At 52.5% G+C, this 19,131-nt stretch overlaps 1 protein-coding gene across 3 annotated transcripts in view; it reads left to right on the top strand.

Moving 5' to 3' along the window:
- Positions 1-19,131, top strand: part of LOC138641637 (NAC-alpha domain-containing protein 1-like) — a 49,267-nt gene that overhangs the window by 29,358 nt on the left and 778 nt on the right. For all 3 annotated transcript variants that reach the window (XM_069729178.1, XM_069729176.1, XM_069729177.1), the window contains exons 5-9: positions 1,208-1,296; positions 3,101-3,184; positions 4,121-4,267; positions 4,640-4,768; positions 18,859-18,981. In XM_069729178.1, the coding sequence (XP_069585279.1) occupies positions 1,208-1,296; positions 3,101-3,184; positions 4,121-4,267; positions 4,640-4,768; positions 18,859-18,981 (572 nt within the window). The remainder of the gene's footprint in view (positions 1-1,207; positions 1,297-3,100; positions 3,185-4,120; positions 4,268-4,639; positions 4,769-18,858; positions 18,982-19,131) is intronic.

The following is a 19,131-nucleotide window of genomic DNA, read 5'->3' as shown; positions in this document are numbered from 1 at the left end:
TGCGAACAGGATCTTATCATGTATCTCTGTATGCAGGGAGCTCCCCCTAGTGGTGGCTGCAGACAGGATCTTATCATGCATCTCTGTATACAGGGAGCTCCCCCTAGTGGTGACTGCAGACAGGATCTTATCATGTATCTCTGTATACAGGGAGCTCCCCCTAGTGGTGGCTGCAGACAGGATCTTATCATGTATCTCTGAATACAGGGAGCTCCCCCTAGTGGTGACTGCAGACAGGATCTTATCATGTATCTCTGTATACAGGGAGCTCCCCCTAGTGGTGACTGCAGACAGGATCTTATCATGTATCTCTGTATACAGGGAGCTCCCCCTAGTGGTGACTGCAGACAGGATCTTATCATGTATCTCTGAATACAGGGAGCCCCCCCCCCCTAGTGGTGACTGCAGACAGGATCTTATCATGTATCTCTGAATACAGGGAGCTCCCCCTAGTGGTGACTGCAGACAGGATTTTATCATGTATATCTATACAGGGAGCTCCCCCTAGTGGAGACTGCAGGCAGGATGTTAGCATGTATCTCTGTATACAGGGAGCTTCCCCTAGTGGTGGCTGCAGACAGGATCTTATCATGTATCTCTGTATACAGGGAGCTCCCTCTAGTGGTGGCTGCAGACAGGATCTTATCATGTATCTCTGTATACAGGGAGCTCCCCCTAGTGGTGACTGCAGACAGGATCTTATCATGTATCTCTGTATACAGGGAGCTCCCCCTAGTGGAGGCTGCAGACAGGATCTTATCATGTATCTCTGTATACAGGGAGCTCCCCCTAGTGGTGGCTGCAGACAGGCTCTTATCATGTATCTCTGTATACAATGGGCTCCCCCTAGTGGTGACTGCAGACAGGATCTTATCATGTATCTCTGTATACAGGGAGCTCCCCCTAGTGGTGGCTGCAGACAGGATCTTATCATGTATCTCTGTATACAATGGGCTCCCCCTAGTTGTGGCTGCAGACAGGATCTTCTCATTTATCTATGTACACAGGGATTACTTATTTACTTTGATGCAGCGGGTGAAATGTAACCATTTTGTGATGTAAATATGAATTTATCCTGATTATTGTGTGATTGAACATTACTCCCCCATCACCTCCAAGGCAGCATCCCCTAGTTTTTAGGAAAGTTAATATACTGCGGGATCTTGTACCGGCAGCTTTTTCTCATAAATATTTCTCTTCGCTCCAGGTTCCTGTAATGATACAGAAAGTAACGATGAATCGCTCCCGGAACTGGAAGAAGCAGATCTGACCGAGCCCCGGACATCGTCCAGCCAGGTACCGCCCGCTGCCTCCCCTCATTGACTCATGATGTACATGGGGTTGTATACGCCATATACATCATCTGCAGAGTTTCCACAGCGCTTTTTGGTCATAATCTACATCTTTCATGTGGAAGAAAAACAGCAACAAAAAAGCTCCATGTGAACATACTCTTAGTGGTAAATCGGCACCTCCCCTGCTGGCCTAGAGTGGGTGCGCAGGGCTGTACTGCATTGTGGTAGAGGTAGATCAGAGAAGTCATGGTGGTTAGAGGGAAGTGATGGGAAACAGCGATGACGGGAAGATGAGCGATGTCCTGGAGGAGATGTGTTCAGCTCCTTGTAGGTGGGCGACCAAGTCTGACCCCATACTACTAGATAGGAGAAATAACAACCATACAAATATGCCCAGGTTATGCCAGAATGTTTCATATCACTATATACAAGAATTTCTATAACTTATACAGGCTGTACATACATGACAGTGCCCAGGTTATACCGGCTGTACACTACATACATGACGGTGCCCAGGTTATACCGGCTGTACACTACATACAGGACGGTGCCCAGGTTATACCGGCTGTACACTACATACATGACAGTGCCCAGGTTATACCGGCTGTACACTACATACAGGACGGTGCCCAGGTTATACCGGCTGCACATACATGATAGTGCCCAAGTTATACCGACTGTGCATACATGACGGTGCCCAGGTTATACCGACTGTACAGACATGACGGTGCCCAGGTTATATCGACTGTGCATACATGACGGTGCCCAGGTTATACCGACTGTACAGACATGACGGTGCCCAGGTTATACCAGCTGAACATACATGACGGTGCCCAGGTTATACCGACTGCGCATACATGACGGTGCCCAGGTTATACCGACTGTGCATACATAACAGTACCTATGTTATACCGGCTGAGCATCCATGACGATGCCCAGGCTATACCGGCTGAGCATCCATGACGATGCCCAGGCTATACCGGCTGTACATACACAACAGTGCCCAGGCTATACCGGCTGTACATACACGACAGTGCCCAGGCTATACCGGCTGTACATACACGACAGTGCCCAGGCTATACCGGCTGTACATACACGACAGCGCCCAGGCTATACCGGCTGTACATACACGACAGCGCCCAGGCTATACCGGCTGTACATACACGACAGCGCCCAGGCTATACCGGCTGTACATACACGACAGCGCCCAGGCTATACCGGCTGTACATACACGACAGCGCCCAGGCTATACCGGCTGTACATACACGACAGCGCCCAGGCTATACCGGCTGTACATACACGACAGCGCCCAGGCTATACCGGCTGTACATACACGACAGCGCCCAGGCTATACCGGCTGTACATACACGACAGCGCCCAGGCTATATCGGCTGTACATACACGACAGCGCCCAGGCTATACCGGCTGTACATACACGACGGCACCCAGGTTATACCGGCTGTACATACATGACGGTACCCAGGTTATACCGGCTGTACATACATGACGGTACCCAGGTTATACCGGCTGTACATACATGACAGTGCCCAGGCTATACCGGCTGTACATACATGACAGTGCCCAGGCTATACCGGCTGTACATACACGACAGTGCCCAGGCTATACCGGCTGTACATACACGACAGTGCCCAGGCTATACCGGCTGTACATACATGACGGTACCCAGGTTATACCGGCTGTACATACATGACAGTTATCCGGTGGGTGTTTCTCGCTTCGTCTCCGGGGGTTCAGGGGGTGACTGCTTTGATCGCCTCCAGTCTTGGCTATCTGTCTTCCCACAGAACCAGTTGGCACATTGTGTGGGCTCCGGAGAGGAAACCATCAGCAAGGCCAAGCAGAGCCGTAGTGAGAAGAAGGCCAGGAAGGTGAGTGAATAATTCATGGTGATCGATGTAAATGATTGCCACCTGCGAGGATACAGAGTGCACCCTTAATGGGAGCGGGCGACCTAAGTGAGGAGCCCAAGACCCCACTACACCATGGTAACCTTAGCATGGACTTCCTGTCATGTGACCACCATAAGCTCATATGACAGGAAGTCCATAGTTAAGTCTGCTACCATGGCAACCCCAGAAGTGTCTCTATGGGGCTGCATCAGAGCTGAGACCAGGGGTGAAAAAGCAAACATGGCGCCCATCATACACTGCAGAGTTTATCCGTCTGTTATTAAAGAATGAGGCAAAATATTCACCTCAGACTCCAGCAGCGAGCCAGCTTTCTACAGAGTGGCCGCCATATTCCAGGATGCTGGCAGACGCCCCACTGGCGGCCATATCGCTTGTGACCCAAGTGTTCCAGAACCGGTTATTACCAAGAAATGGCAGACAAGCGTCGCACCAGGACCCGTCCGTCACTACAAGTGTCAGTGTTCCCCGGCGTAAACGCCTCTGTTCTCCGGAGTCCGCTGATGGTTTCCTTTTGTTCCTGCTCCTTTTTGGCTCCGAGATCTGGCCCTTTCTACCTTGTATATAAATCTATATACACCAAGTGGGCGTGGTTCCAGAGTGTGCTCTGAGGGCACTTCTTGAAGAACACACCCCCTTGGCTAAAAAAGACGATTTATATACAGGCCCGGAGAGGAGCAGTGGCATTTATACCAGGTAACACAACTCCAGCGTTATGGAAAATGAGCGCTTGTCTTCCAGAAAGGCGGCCCTGAGCGGGGGCGAACTGCAGTACCAGACACGTCCTAGGGAAGGGGATGGCGCCCAGAGCGTAATCTTATATGTTTCCTTTAAGGCGGCGTGGGTGGACATTCTGTTTGTCTCCACCTTAAATCCCGATTTCCATTTCCCTTGCAGGCAATGTCCAAGCTCGGCCTGCGACAGATCCACGGAGTCACCAGAATCACCATCCGGAAATCCAAGAACATCCTGTTTGTCATCACCAAGCCGGACGTGTTCAAGAGTCCGGCGTCCGACATCTACATCGTGTTTGGAGAAGCCAAGGTGACAGCCGTAGAGCCGGGGTGCCACAGCCGTAGAGCCGGGGAGCCACAGACGTAGAGCCGGGGTGCCACAGCCGTAGAGCCGATGTGCCACAGCCGTAGAGCCGGGGTGCCACAGCTGTAGAGCCACAGCCGTAGAGCCGGGGTGCCACAGCCGTAGAGCCGGGGTGCCACAGCCGTAGAGCCGGGGTGCCACAGACGTAGAGCCGGGGTGCCACAGACGTAGAGCCGGGGTGCCATCGTTATTGGACAGTGTGGGGCTCCTCCATGACCTGGGCCTCATAGCAGCAGGGATGAGTCACTACACGCACCATTTGGTGGTCCCTGGGGGTCTTCCTTCATGTTTAAGTTTTCACTTTCTTTTCTTCATCAGATTGAAGATCTCTCCCAACAAGTGCACAAAGCAGCAGCAGAGAAGTTCAAAGTCCCAATGGAGCATTCACCCCTGATCACAGAAACTGCACCCACCCTGACCATCAAGGAGGAGAGCGAGGAAGAAGAGGTGAGAGCTGCAGAGATCTACCTAGGATCTAGTTTACACTGTGTACAGAATTATTAGGCAAGTTGTATTTTGATCACATGATATGTTTTATACCCATTGTCCTACTCCGAGCTGTTCAGGCTGAGAGCCAACTACCAATTATGTAAATCCGGTGATGGCATCTCTGTAATGAGGAGGGGTGTTGTCTTATGACATCAGAACCCTATATAAGGTGCGCTTAATTATTAGGCAACTTCCTTTCCTTTGGCAAAATGGGTCAGAAGAAAGATTTGACGGCTCTGGAAAGTCCACAATTGTGAGCTGTCTTGCAGAGGGATGCAGCAGTCTTGAAATTGCCAAACTTTTGAAGCGTGATCACCGAACAATCAAGCGATTCATGGCAAATAGCCAACAGGGTCGCAAGAAGCATGTTGGGCAAAAAAGGCGCAAAACAGGATTTTTGGTTGCTTACCGTAAAATCTGTTTCTCTGAGCCTTCATTGGGGGACACAGGAACCATGGGTGTATGCTGCTGCCACTAGGAGGCTGACACTATGCAAATAAAAAAGTTAGCTCCTCCTCTGCAGTGTACACCCCACCGACAGGAAGCAGGATATTCAGTTAGTGAGAAAGCAGTAGGAGAAGCAACATGTAAAAGAGAAATAATAATATAATAATAATAAACTTTATATAGCGCCAACAAAATCCACGGCGCTTCACAGATTAACAGATTCAAACACCCAAAGAGTGTTCAAAGAACTCAAACGTAACCAGTAAACAGAGCTGTTCAACTTGGGAGGGTGCTGTGTCCCCCAATGAAGGCTCCGAGAAACAGATTTTACGGTAAGCAACCAAAAATCCTGTTTTCTCTATCGCCTTTCATTGGGGGACACAGGAACCATGGGACGTCCCAAAGCAGTCCCTGGGGTGGGAAAAACAGACTTCCATCAGGTCCGAGGATTCATCACTGCCGCCTGCAGGATCCTTCTGCCCAGGCTGGAGTCCGCCGTAGTTCGGCGAAACGTGTGGATGGAAGACCAGGTTGCCGCTTTGCAAAGCCGTCAGCGAAAGCCTTGTGACTTACCGCACCGGAAGCGCCGACTGCCCGGGTAGAGTGAGCCTTCATCTCAGGAGGGGGCCCTCTGTGCTTGACCCGGTAAGCTTCCAAAATTGCCGTTCTGAATGAGCGAGCAATAGTCGCCTTGGAAGCCGGCAGGCCTCTACGCACGCCATCAGGGATGGCGAAAAGAGAATCCATCTTTCGAAAGCGGCCGTGTTAGCCAGGGAGATCCTCACTGCCCTGACGAGGTCCAGCCTGTTAAACGATCGCTCCAGAGGATGAGTCGGAGCTGGACAAAGGGAAGGTAGAACGATGTCCTCATTGAGGTGGAAAGATGAAAACCATCTCGAGAAATGGAAGGAAGGCGGAGGCCTGGGACCACCTTGTCCTGGTGGAAAATCAAGAAAGGAGGTCGGCAGGAAAAGGCCGTCAACTCAAAAACGCGGCGGATCGAAGAGATGGACCTGAGAAAAGCCACCTTCCGAGATAGAACTGACAGGGAAAACTCCCTGAGAGGCTCAAAGGGGGGAACCCCTAAGAACAACAACACAACCTTTAAATCCCATGAATCCACAGAGGCCCTGTACGGAGGGACAGCGTGGACTACTCCTTGAAGGAAGGTCTTAACCTGTGGCTGAGAAGATAAAGTCTTCTTAAAGGGAAGAAGAGCGCAGGAACCTGGCCCTTTAGGGAACTGAGAGCGAAGCCCGAATCCAGTCCTGCCTGAAGGAAAACCAAATGGAAGGCAGGGAAAAAGGACATAGGTGACAAGTAGTTGGACTCGCATCAACGAAAGTAAGCCTTCCAGGTACGATAGTAGGTCCTGGAAGAAGACGAAGGCTTCCTAGCCTGGATTATAGTGTGACTCATCCGGCACGAAAGGCCGGACGCTCTTAAAACTGTGGAGTCCACAGCCACGCCGTTAAAGTGAGCGACCGATAATTCGGGTGGCAGATTGGACCCTGAGACAGCTGATCGGGTCTGTTTGGAAGGCACCAGGGGTGTCCGCGAGAAGATTGACGATGTCTGCAAACCAAGACCTCCTGGGCCAATCCGGGACGATCAGAATTACCGGAACCCATCCCACCTGATCTTTTTCGACAGCTTGGAAAGCAAGGGAAGGGGTGGGAACCGATAGGGGAGCAGGAACTGCGACCAAGGAATGGCCAAAATGTCAACACCACTGCGAGAGAATCGCGGGACCTTGGGACGATCCGAGGGACCTTCCTGCTCAATCGGGACGCCGTGAGGACCACCTCTGGAGTCCCCCTACGAAGAGCAATCCGATAAGAGACCTCCTGAAGTAAGGACCATTCCCCTGCCACGAGGCCCTCGCGGCTGAGGAAGACGGCGGCCAAAATGTCCACGCCGGTGACCTGCACTGAGGATCTCACCAGGACCGTTGACTCAGTCCAAAGGAGGATCCTGGAATCTCGGCCAATGCCAGAGAACTCCACGTCCACCCCTGGTGGTTGACATATGCCACTGCTGTGTCATTGTCTGTCTGGGTTCGAATTGGCAGGCTGCTGAGAATCCTTACCCAGTGAAGGAAAGACAGAAAGAAGATCCGGAACTCGAGGACATTGATCGGCAGAGAGTACTCCTGTGCCGACCAACAACCATGAAAAGAACAGGTGGCAAAACCCCACGCCTCCGCCGGGAAGGCTGGCGACCGTCGTCACCACCTGCCAGGAAACTGGAAGGAAGGATAAGCTGGGAAGGATCTGCTCTGGGATAAAAGCAGAGACCTCGGTCACCAGTGGAGGAACCGTTTGATCCCGGTAGAAAGACGGATCGGACGATGCAAGGAGAAGACAGACCTGTCCTCCTGTGATAGGATAGACTGCTGAAGAAGTCTTGAATGAAACGGGCGAAGGGAAAAATTGCTTCCGGTGTTGCAACCAACCTCCTTAGGACCTTTATGCTCCATCAGAAAAGAGGGGAGCCGAGAACCCTGGAGCAACAAGACGGAACTTCTTCCTATTGACGAGCCACCGCAACGGCTAGTGTCGGGAAAGAGGGATAGACTTTCGGGAGCCTGAAACCGAAATTCCTGAGCCTCTATGGAAGTGATTACTGAACGAGGGAATATCATCCTGAAGTGTCTCAGACGAAACTTCCTGTTCAGCAATTTGAGATCCGCACTGGGACGAACCTTGTTGTCCTCTTTCAGTACAAATAGGTTCGAAGAGAAGCCTGTGAACCGTCCGTTCCTGTTCAGGGACGGGAATGTTACCCCGGATTTAAGGAGGGAAACAATGGCTGTAAAGAAACCCAGGACTAGAACGGGGTCTCTTGGAGGTTGGGATTAGAGAAAACGATCCCAGGACCGTGAAATTAATCTATTTCGTCTCCAGAGGATACAAGTTCCCTGGCCCATGCGTTCTCTGTTGAGGAAACAAAGACGTCCCTGGGGAACAGGAGAACGGCTGCCCGGCCTAGGAGACGGGCTGGGGCCTAGTCGTGGGTCCTGCCTAGGTGGAATTCCCAGTCCTGGAGAGTCCACCTTAGGAGTAGCGGGAACGCCAGGAAGGAGTGAGTCGAAGAATACCTTCTTCTCTTAACGTGCCTGTGGCCTCTGCTGTTGCGAAAAAGGGGTCAGATGCCGTGAAAACGACGAAAAAGAGGGCCGAAAGGACCGAATTTGCTGCCTAAGAAGAGAACTGGTGCCACCAGTGGCGTCCTTGATAATTTAGTCCAGCTTGGAACCGAAAAGACGTGATCCTTGAAAAAGGCAGGCTTGTAAGGGACTTCTTGATGACCCTTGAGCCAAACAGAGCGAGTAATCTGGGTGGCAACTTTCGCCAGCCAGTCTGGTGGAGCTCCGGCTTGAATTCCCCAACGGAGTTGTTTAGCCCCTTTGGATAGACTTCAAAACCCAAATGGAAGCGAAAGCCGGGCACAGGGATGATGCGGCAGCTTCGAAAACCGAATTCGCGAAGGACTCCATGATCTTATCGATGGAATCTGTCAGATTCGCCCCACCGGACAGCGTGAGGACTGTGTTGGTGGCAAGTCTAGCAGTCGGCGGATCCACAGAGGGAGAGGTCGTTCTCTAACGCCTCTCGTTCCGGTTGGCAATGAGATCCGGAGGAAGGAAATATGAGACTCCAAGACGCTCGTCTCTTTGAGAACGTCTGGTCGAATTCTCTCTTTCTCTGGCCAGTAGCTCCTCGAGTCAGGATGAGGAGCGAATGCCTTGGGAGGTGGTTTAGACCGTCTAAACGAAACCGCCTGATTTGCAGGTTCCGTAGAGGTATCTTTGATGCCACAGGTCAGAATGGACGCTCCAATGGGGCTTTGAACCATATCCCTCATGCTATGATTTGGTTCAACTTCGGCCCCAAATTATCCTCCGAGGCCTCGCCTGACTCCGGGGAGGGGATCAGGAGGAAGTCGACCACAGAGAAGGACCGTGGGGCGAGATGGACCGAGAAGAGAACTCAGACCGGCGTTCTCGTCTGGATCTTTCGCGGCCTGCATGGAAGACTCGGACGGAGCTTCTAGTGACCCGCTGGCTACTACGGAAGTCTGATCAAACACGGACACAAGGGTCTGGGAACACCCGTGTGAGATCCGCTACTGATAGAGATAGAGGGGAGGCCCAGCCTGGGGAGGGGACTTCGCTCTGAGGCGGAGCAGCAGGGGAGTCTTAGGCAGTGAACATAATGTGGGTTGCTGCGGGCCTGCCTGAGGGAAGCTTGGGGTTACAAGACGAACCCTGAAAGTGTTTCAGTAAGGCACAGGAAAAAGTAGAAGGCCGGGAGAGACCACCTTTAAAATTAGCCCAAAGGGGCCCCTGAGGGAAATGTATGGAGAGTAGGGGACGGGGGGGGGGGGGGTCTGTGCAGAGGTACTCACGGCAGACGCTGCGGTTTCCGGATGGAAGGCTGCACGGCTTGGAAGATGCTCCTCAGGAACGATAGCCCCTAGGAGAACAGGCAGACACATCTGATGCACTCTCTTGTCCGATGTAGCTTGCCTGCAGGCCAGTGGGGAGTTGTGAGGACGCCAGAAATTTGCGCTCTTAAGATGGGCGAAGAAAAACGTTCCTGGCACAGAAATAAGTATCTGTGGCTGCCTGGGAGTGGTGGGCGGGCTTAACCGCCAGGCCAGGAGCACCAAGATGGCGGCGGTGGGCGGAGCTTGCCGTGATAATCGGGCGGGAGAAAAGCCCGCTCGAGAGAGAGGAAGTGGGAGGGGACGCGGCGCCGGAAGTAGGCCCCGGGAAAAGCCGGGGCCTAAATTTGAGGCCGGTGGCCGCCAGGAAGGGCCGCGGTGGCGGGAACATTGCAGACGCCGGGAAAAGCGGCGCGGTTGCCTGCAAGGCTGCCGCGCCGCGGCAAATGGGCACGGTGTGGCCGGAGGAGGAAGCCGGAAGTAGGCCCCGGTAGAAGCTGGGGCCTAAATTTGAGGCCGGTGGCCGCCAGGAAGGGCCGTGGCGGCGGGAAAAGTGCCGACGCCGGAAAAAGCGGCGCGGTTGCCTGCAAGGCCGCCGCGCCGAGGCAAAAGTGCAGTGTGGCCGGAGGAGGAAGCGGCGCAGTGCCAGCAAAGCCGCCGCGCCAGAAGAAACGGTGCCTCCGTAGAAAACGGCGCGGCTGCCAGCGGGCAGAATAGTGCGGCCGTAAGAGGGAATCGGCGCGGCTACCTAAGGCCGCCGCGCCGGGGCAGAAACAGTGCGGCCGCAGGGGAAAAGAGGCAGCGGCTGCCACACAGCCGCCGCACGAGGCCAGAGCACAATGCGGCCGGGGGAAAAAAGGACAGCGCGGCCGCCTGTAAGGCCAAGAACAGCGCGGCTGCCATAGCGCGGCTGCCATGTGAATGGGGCGAAGACCCCGCCCCATGTGAAAATGAAAAACCAGCCTGGAAAAATATCCCAAGGGACCCCCAAATGATTGCCCTGGAACTGAGGAAGGACTCAGAGGTACTGGAATACTTACCTAAAACATCCCATGCCGTCCTTACTAACCTCATTCTGGGGAAAATATCAGAAGTCCATGGAGCTGATGGACGTCCTCGTCTCCTCCAACCGACAGGCTCTGGTGGGCGAGTGGGTGGGGGACGGAGCCAGGACCGGACTTCTGAGCACGCTTGTGTGCTAGGGTCTTGGTCCTGCTGTGGGATCTATGAGGATACGGGGTGGCAGTACACGCCGTACTCATAGTCCGCATTGTGGGACTACAGGTGTGACTGTTCACCCTGTATCCCTCCAGGAAACCTGAAAAGGAACGACGCACATTGAGGTAGATAAGGGTCTAATGAAAGACCCGTGTCCACCTCCTACTGACACTAAGCTAAACTGAATATCCTGCTTCCTGTCGGTGGGGTGTACACTGCAGAGGAGGAGCTAACTTTTTTATTTGCATAGTGTCAGCCTCCTAGTGGCAGCAGCATACACCCATGGTTCCTGTGTCCCCCAATGAAAGGCGATAGAGAAAATAACTTCCCATGAATTGATGAAAATCAAGCGTGAAGATGCCATTTGCCACCAGTTTTGCCATATTTCAGAGCTGCAACGTTACTGGAGTAACAAAAAGCACAAGGTGTGCGATACTCAGGGACATGGCCAAGGTAAGGAAGGCTGAAAAACGACCACCTCTGAACAAGAAACATAAGATAAAACGTCAAGACTGGGCCAAGAAATATCTGAAGACTGACTTTTCAAAGGTTTTATGGACTGATGAAATGAGAGTGACTCTTGATGGGCCAGATGGACGGGCCGGAGGCCGGATCAGTAAAGGGCAGAGAGCTCCACTCCGACTCAGACGCCAGCAAGGTGGAGGTGGGGACTGGTATGGGCTGGGATCATCAAAGATGAACTTGTGGGACCTTTTCGGGTTGAGGATGGAGTGAAGCTCAACTCCCAGACCTACTGCCAGTTTCTGGAAGACTTCTTCAAGCAGTGGTGCAGGAAGAAGTCGGTATCATTCAAGAAAAACATGATTTTCATGCAGGACAATGCTCCATCACATGCCCCCAACTACTCCACAGCGTGGCTGGCCAGTAAAGGTCTCAAAGAAGAAAAAATAATGACATGGCCCCCTTGTTCACCTGATCTGAACCCCATAGAGAACCTGTGGTCCCTCATAAAATGTGAGATCTACAGGGAGGGGAACAGTCCACCTCTCGGCACAGTGTCTGGAGGCTGTGGTGGCCGCTGCACGCAATGTTCATCGTAAACAGATCAAGCAACTGACAGAATCTATGGATGGAGGCTGCCGAGTGTCATCAGAAAGAAAGGGGGCTATATTGGTCACTCATTTTTGGGGTTTTGTTTCTGCATGTCAGAAATGTTTATTTCTAAATTATGTGCAGTGATATTGGTTTACCTGGTGAAAATAAACAAGTGAGATGGGAATATATTTGGTTTTTATTAAGTTGGCTAATAATTCTGCACAGTAATAGTTACCTGCACAAACAGATATCCTCCTAAGATAGCCAAATCTAAAAAAAAACCACTCCAACTTGCAAAAATATTAAGCTTTGATATTTATATCTTTTGGGTTGATTGAGAACATAGTTGTTGATCAATAATAAACAATCCTCTAAAATACAACTTGCCTAATAATTCTGCACACAGTGTAATGGCTGCTTCTTCCACAAGCAGCACCACCCTGTTCTGCACCTAGTGTACTGTATCACACTTCAGCTCAATGTATCTGAGCGACAATACCACCCCCAATCTGCAGAGCAGAGGGGCACTTTTACCAAGAACGCAGCTATCTCTCTGTAATCCCGGACAACCCCCTTAAGTCTTCCTTAGATCTTGGTGAAGGTTCCCTGCATGTGGAGCTGCAAGTTTAGGGCTTGTGAATGTTATCACTGTGTGGCTCAATGCACAGTATGTATTCACTGCTTGGGGATTTGCAGATTCACAGCTCAGTGGATGTTCCCTGTGTATGTTCCCTGTGTACGATAGTGCAGAGTCAAAGCTCAGTCAGTGTTCTGTAGCTAGTGCTACGGGTTCAGGTCTCATTGGATGTTCCCTGCATATGGAGTTGCAGGTTCAGAGTACAGAAGGTGTTCCTTGTGTGTGAATTTGCAGGTTCTGAGCTCAGTGGGTGTTCCCTGCATGTGGTAGTGTTCCCTGTGTGTAATGCTGCAGGTTCCGAGCTCAGTGGGTGTTCCCTGCCTGTGGTAGTGTTCCCTGTGTGTAATGCTGCAGGGTCTGAGCTCAGTGTGTGTTCCCTGCCTGTTGTAGTGTTCCCTGTGTGTAAAGCTGCAGGGTTTGAGCTCAGTGGGTGTTCCCTGCCTGTGGTAGTGTTCCCTGTGTGTAATGCTGCAGGGTTTGAGCTCAGTGTGTGTTCCCTGCCTGTGGTAGTGTTCCCTGTGTGTAATGCTGCAGGGTTTGAGCTCAGTGGGTGTTCCCTGCCTGTGGTAGTGTTCCCTGTAATGCTGCAGGGTTTGAGCTCAGTGTGTGTTCCTTGCATGTGGTAGTGTTCCCTGTGTGTAATGCTGCAGGGTCTGAGCTCAGTGGGTGTTCCCTGCCTGTTGTAGTGTTACCTGTGTGTAATGCTGCAGGGTCTGAGCTCAGTGGGTGTTCCCTGACTGTGGTAGAGTTCCCTGTGTGTAATGCTGCAGGGTCTGAGCTCAGTGTGTATTCCCTGCCAGTGGTAGTGTTCCCTGTGTGTAATGCTGCAGGTTCTGAGCTCAGTGTGTGTTCCCTGCCTGTGGTAGTGTTCCCTGTGTGTAATGCTGCAGGGTCTGAGCTCAGTGGGTGTTCCCTGCCTGTGGTAGTGTTCCCTGTGTGTAATGCTGCAGGGTCTGAGCTCAGTGGGTGTTCCCTGCCTGTGGTAGTGTTCCCTGTGTGTAATGCTGCAGGGTCTGAGCTCAGTGGGTGTTCCCAGCATGTGGTAGTGTTCCCTGTGTGTAATGCTGCAGGGTCTGAGCTCAGTGTGTGTTCCCTGCCTGTGGTAGTGTTCCCTGTGTGTAATGCTCCAGGTTCTGAGCTCAGTGGGTGTTCCCTGCCTGTGGTAGTGTTCCCTGTGTGTAATGCTGCAGGGTCTGAGCTCAGTGGGTGTTCCCTGCATGTGGTAGTGTTCCCTGTGTGTAATGCTGCAGGGTCTGAGCTCAGTGGGTGTTCCCTGCATGTGGTAGTGTTCCCTGTGTGTAATGCTGCAGGGTCTGAGCTCAGTGGGTGTTCCCTGCCTGTTGTAGTGTTACCTGTGTGTAATGCTGCAGGGTCTGAGCTCAGTGTGTGTTCCCTGCATGTGGTAGTGTTCCCTGTGTGTAATGCTGCAGGGTCTGAGCTCAGTGGGTGTTCCCTGCCTGTTGTAGTGTTACCTGTGTGTAATGCTGCAGGGTCTGAGCTCAGTGGGTGTTCCCTGCATGTGGTAGTGTTCCCTGTGTGTAATGCTGCAGGGTCTGAGCTCAGTGGGTGTTCTCTACCTGTGGTAGTGTTCCCTGTGTGTAAAGGCCCCTTCACATTAAGCGACGCTGCAGCGATACCGACGATCCGGATCGCTGCAGCGTCGCTGTTTGGTCGCTGGAGAGCTGTCACACAGACCGCTCTCCAGCGACCAACGATGCCAGTAACCAGGGTAAACATCGGGTAACTAAGCGCAGGGCCGCGCTTAGTAACCCGATGTTTACCCTGGTTACCATCCTAAAAGTAAAAAAACAAACACTACATACTTACCTACAGCCGTCTGTCCTCCAGCGCTGTGCTCTGCTCTCCTCCTGTACTGTCTGTGAGCACAGCGGCCGGAAAGCAGAGCGGTGACGTCACCGCTCTGCTTTCCGGCTGACCGACGCTCACAGCCAGTGCAGGAGGAGAGCAGAGCACAGCGCTGGAGGACAGACGGCTGTAGGTAAGTATGTAGTGTTTTTTTTTTTACTTTTAGGATGGTAACCAGGGTAAACATCGGGTTACTAAGCACGGCCCTGCGCTAAGTTACCCGATGTTTACCCTGGTTACCAGTGAAGACATCGCTGGATCGGTGTCACACACGCCGATCCAGCGATGTCCACGGGAGATCCAGCGACGAAATAAAGTTCTGGACTTTCTTCAGCGACCAACGATCTCCCAGCAGGGGCCTGATCGTTGGTCGCTGTCACACATAATGATTTTATTAACGATATCGTTGCTACGTCACAAAAAGCAACGATATCGTTAACAATATCGTTATGTGTGAAGGTACCTTAATGCTGCAGGGTCTGAGCTCAGTGGGTGTTCCCTGCCTGTGGTAGTGTTCCCTGTGTGTAATGCTGCAGGGTCTGAGCTCAGTGGGTGTTCTCTACCTGTGGTAGTGTTCCCTGTGTGTAATGCTGCAGGGTCTGAGCTCAGTGGGTGTTCCCTGCCTGTGGTAGTGTTCCCTGTGTGTAATGCTGCAGGGTCTGAGCTCAGTGGGTGTTCTCTACCTGTGGTAGTGTTCCCTGTGTGTAATGCTGCAGGGTCTGAGCTCAGTGGGTGTTCCCTGCCTGTGGTAGTGTTCCCTGTGTGTAATGCTGCAGGGTCTGAGCTCAGTGGGTGTTCCCTGCCTGTGGTAGTGTTCCCTGTGTGTAATGCTGCAGGGTCTGAGCTCAGTGGGTGTTCCCTGCATGTGGTAGTGTTCCCTGTGTGTAATGCTGCAGGGTCTGAGCTCAGTGGGTGTTCCCTGCCTGTTGTAGTGTTACCTGTGTGTAATGCTGCAGGGTCTGAGCTCAGTGTGTGTTCCCTGCATGTGGTAGTGTTCCCTGTGTGTAATGCTGCAGGGTCTGAGCTCAGTGGGTGTTCCCTGCATGTGGTAGTGTTCCCTGTGTGTAATGCTGCAGGGTCTGAGCTCAGTGGGTGTTCCCTGCATGTGGTAGTGTTACCTGTGTGTAATGCTGCAGGGTCTGAGCTCAGTGTGTGTTCCCTGCATGTGGTAGTGTTCCCTGTGTGTAATGCTGCAGGGTCTGAGCTCAGTGGGTGTTCCCTGCATGTGGTAGTGTTCCCTGTGTGTAATGCTGCAGGGTCTGAGCTCAGTGGGTGTTCCCTGCATGTGGTAGTGTTACCTGTGTGTAATGCTGCAGGGTCTGAGCTCAGTGTGTGTTCCCTGCATGTGGTAGTGTTCCCTGTGTGTAATGCTGCAGGGTCTGAGCTCAGTGGGTGTTCTCTACCTGTGGTAGTGTTCCCTGTGTGTAATGCTGCAGGTTCTGAGCTCAGTGGGTGTTCCCTGCATGTGGTAGTGTTCCCTGTGTGTAATGCTGCAGGTTCTGAGCTCAGTGGGTGTTCCCTGCCTGTTGTAGTGTTACCTGTGTGTAATGCTGCAGGGTCTGAGCTCAGTGGGTGTTCCCTGCATGTGGTAGTGTTCCCTGTGTGTAATGCTGCAGGGTCTGAGCTCAGTGGGTGTTCTCTACCTGTGGTAGTGTTCCCTGTGTGTAATGCTGCAGGTTCTGAGCTCAGTGGGTGTTCTCTACCTGTGGTAGTGTTCCCTGTGTGTAATGCTGCAGGGTCTGAGCTCAGTGTGTGTTCCCTGCCTGTGGTAGTGTTTCCTGTGTGTAATGCTGCAGGGTCTGAGCTCAGTGGGTGTTCTCTACCTGTGGTAGTGTTCCCTGTGTGTAATGCTGCAGGGTCTGAGCTCAGTGTGTGTTCCCTGCCTGTGGTAGTGTTTCCTGTGTGTAATGCTGCAGGGTCTGAGCTCAGTGGGTGTTCTCTGCCTGTGGTAGTGTTCCCTGTGTGTAATACTGCAGGGTCTGAGCTCAGTGGGTGTTCTCTGCATGTGGTAGTGTTCCCTGTGTGTAATGCTGCAGGGTCTGAGCTCAGTGGGTGTTCCCTGCCTGTGGTAGTGTTCCCTGTGTGTAATGCTGCAGGGTCTGAGCTCAGTGGGTGTTCTCTACCTGTGGTAGTGTTCCCTGTGTGTAATGCTGCAGGGTCTGAGCTCAGTGTGTGTTCCCTGCCTGTGGTAGTGTTTCCTGTGTGTAATGCTGCAGGGTCTGAGCTCAGTGGGTGTTCTCTACCTGTGGTAGTGTTCCCTGTGTGTAATGCTGCAGGGTCTGAGCTCAGTGTGTGTTCCCTGCCTGTGGTAGTGTTTCCTGTGTGTAATGCTGCAGGGTCTGAGCTCAGTGGGTGTTCCCTGCATGTGGTAGTGTTCCCTGTGTGTAATGCTGCAGGGTCTGAGCTCAGTGGGTGTTCTCTGCCTGTGGTAGTGTTCCCTGTGTGTAATGCTGCAGGGTCTGAGCTCAGTGGGTGTTCTCTGCCTGTGGTAGTGTTCCCTGTGTGTAATGCTGCAGGGTCTGAGCTCAGTGGGTGTTCTCTACCTGTGGTAGTGTTCCCTGTGTGTAATGCTGCAGGGTCTGAGCTCAGTGTGTGTTCCCTGCCTGTGGTAGTGTTTCCTGTGTGTAATGCTGCAGGGTCTGAGCTCAGTGGGTGTTCTCTACCTGTGGTAGTGTTCCCTGTGTGTAATGCTGCAGGGTCTGAGCTCAGTGTGTGTTCCCTGCCTGTGGTAGTGTTTCCTGTGTGTAATGCTGCAGGGTCTGAGCTCAGTGGGTGTTCTCTGCCTGTGGTAGTGTTCCCTGTGTGTAATACTGCAGGGTCTGAGCTCAGTGGGTGTTCTCTGCCTGTGGTAGTGTTCCCTGTGTGTAATGCTGCAGGGTCTGAGCTCAGTGGGTGTTCTCTACCTGTGGTAGTGTTCCCTGTGTGTAATGCTGCAGGGTCTGAGCTCAGTGGGTGTTCTCTACCTGTGGTAGTGTTCCCTGTGTGTAATGCTGCAGGTTCTGAGCTCAGTGGGTGTTCCCTGCCTGTGGTAGTGTTCCCTGTGTGTAATGCTGCAGGTTCTGAGCTCAGTGTGTGTTCCCTGCCTGCGGTAGTGTTACCTGTGTGTAATGCTGCAGGGTCTGAGCTCAGTGGGTGTTCTCTGCCTGTGGTAGTGTTTCCTGTGTGTAATGCTGCAGGGTCTGAGCTCAGTGGGTGTTCTCTGCCTGTGGTAGTGTTCCCTGTGTGTAATGCTGCAGGGTCTGAGCTCAGTGTGTGTTCCCTGCCTGTGGTAGTGTTTCCTGTGTGTAATGCTGCAGGGTCTGAGCTCAGTGGGTGTTCTCTACCTGTGGTAGTGTTCCCTGTGTGTAATGCTGCAGGGTCTGAGCTCAGTGTGTGTTCCCTGCCTGTGGTAGTGTTTCCTGTGTGTAATGCTGCAGGGTCTGAGCTCAGTGGGTGTTCCCTGCATGTGGTAGTGTTCCCTGTGTGTAATGCTGCAGGGTCTGAGCTCAGTGGGTGTTCTCTGCCTGTGGTAGTGTTCCCTGTGTGTAATGCTGCAGGGTCTGAGCTCAGTGGGTGTTCCCTGCCTGTGGTAGTGTTCCCTGTGTGTAATGCTGCAGGGTCTGAGCTCAGTGGGTGTTCTCTACCTGTGGTAGTGTTCCCTGTGTGTAATGCTGCAGGGTCTGAGCTCAGTGGGTGTTCCCTGCCTGTGGTAGTGTTCCCTGTGTGTAATGCTGCAGGGTCTGAGTTCAGTGTGTGTTCTCTACCTGTGGTAGTGTTCCCTGTGTGTAATACTGCAGGGTCTGAGCTCAGTGTGTGTTCTCTGCCTGTGGTAGTGTTCCCTGTGTGTAATGCTGCAGGGTCTGAGCTCAGTGGGTGTTCTCTGCCTGTGGTAGTGTTCCCTGTGTGTAATGCTGCAGGGTCTGAGCTCAGTGGGTGTTCCCTGCCTGTGGTAGTGCAGGTTCAGTGCACACTCAGTGTTCCCCTGTCTGGTGCTGCAGGCTCAGAGCTCAGTAGACGTCCTCTGCATGTGGTCCTGCAGGTTCACAGCTCAGTGGGTGTAACAGGTTGAGGTTGGGGTAATCCGTGCCTATGAAGCAGGTTCAGCGTACAGTGGAGCTCAGTTGATGTTCCATGTGTGGTACTGCAGGTTCACAACAGGTCATGGTGACGTGCATGTGCAGCTGTAGGTTCAAGGCTTGTGGGTATTCCCTGCACAATCGCTTTCTCTATCATATTGACTCAGTTGTGTAATCTACAATTTCTACCAAATGTAGCGCAGCAGTTCACACAGCTCCTGTATGCAAACAACACTGACCTGCTCCAACAATGCTCGGGTGGCAGAAAGACATTCCTAGGTCTTAAATAGCTTCCATTACCCTTTGCTTCTTTTCGGCAGGTGGACGAGACCGGACTAGAGGTGCGGGACATTGAGTTAGTGATGGCTCAGGCCAATGTTTCCCGTGCCAAGGCAGTACGAGCGCTGAGGCACAACAACAACGACATCGTCAACGCCATCATGGTGAGCTTCAAAAGTTCAGCTCCACATTTTACATCATGTCTGTTACTCCAGTCTCCTCCGAAGCTGCATTCACAATTCTGCTAGCTGCCAATCACCAGTACAGCTACTGTGGAGAAAAGAAGTATTTGACCCACTGCTGATTTTGCACAT

Source organism: Ranitomeya imitator, chromosome 6 (genome assembly GCF_032444005.1).
Source record: "Ranitomeya imitator isolate aRanImi1 chromosome 6, aRanImi1.pri, whole genome shotgun sequence".
In the NCBI taxonomy this organism is placed as follows: domain Eukaryota; kingdom Metazoa; phylum Chordata; class Amphibia; order Anura; family Dendrobatidae; genus Ranitomeya; species Ranitomeya imitator.
This window is presented reverse-complemented; position numbering and strand designations above follow the sequence as displayed.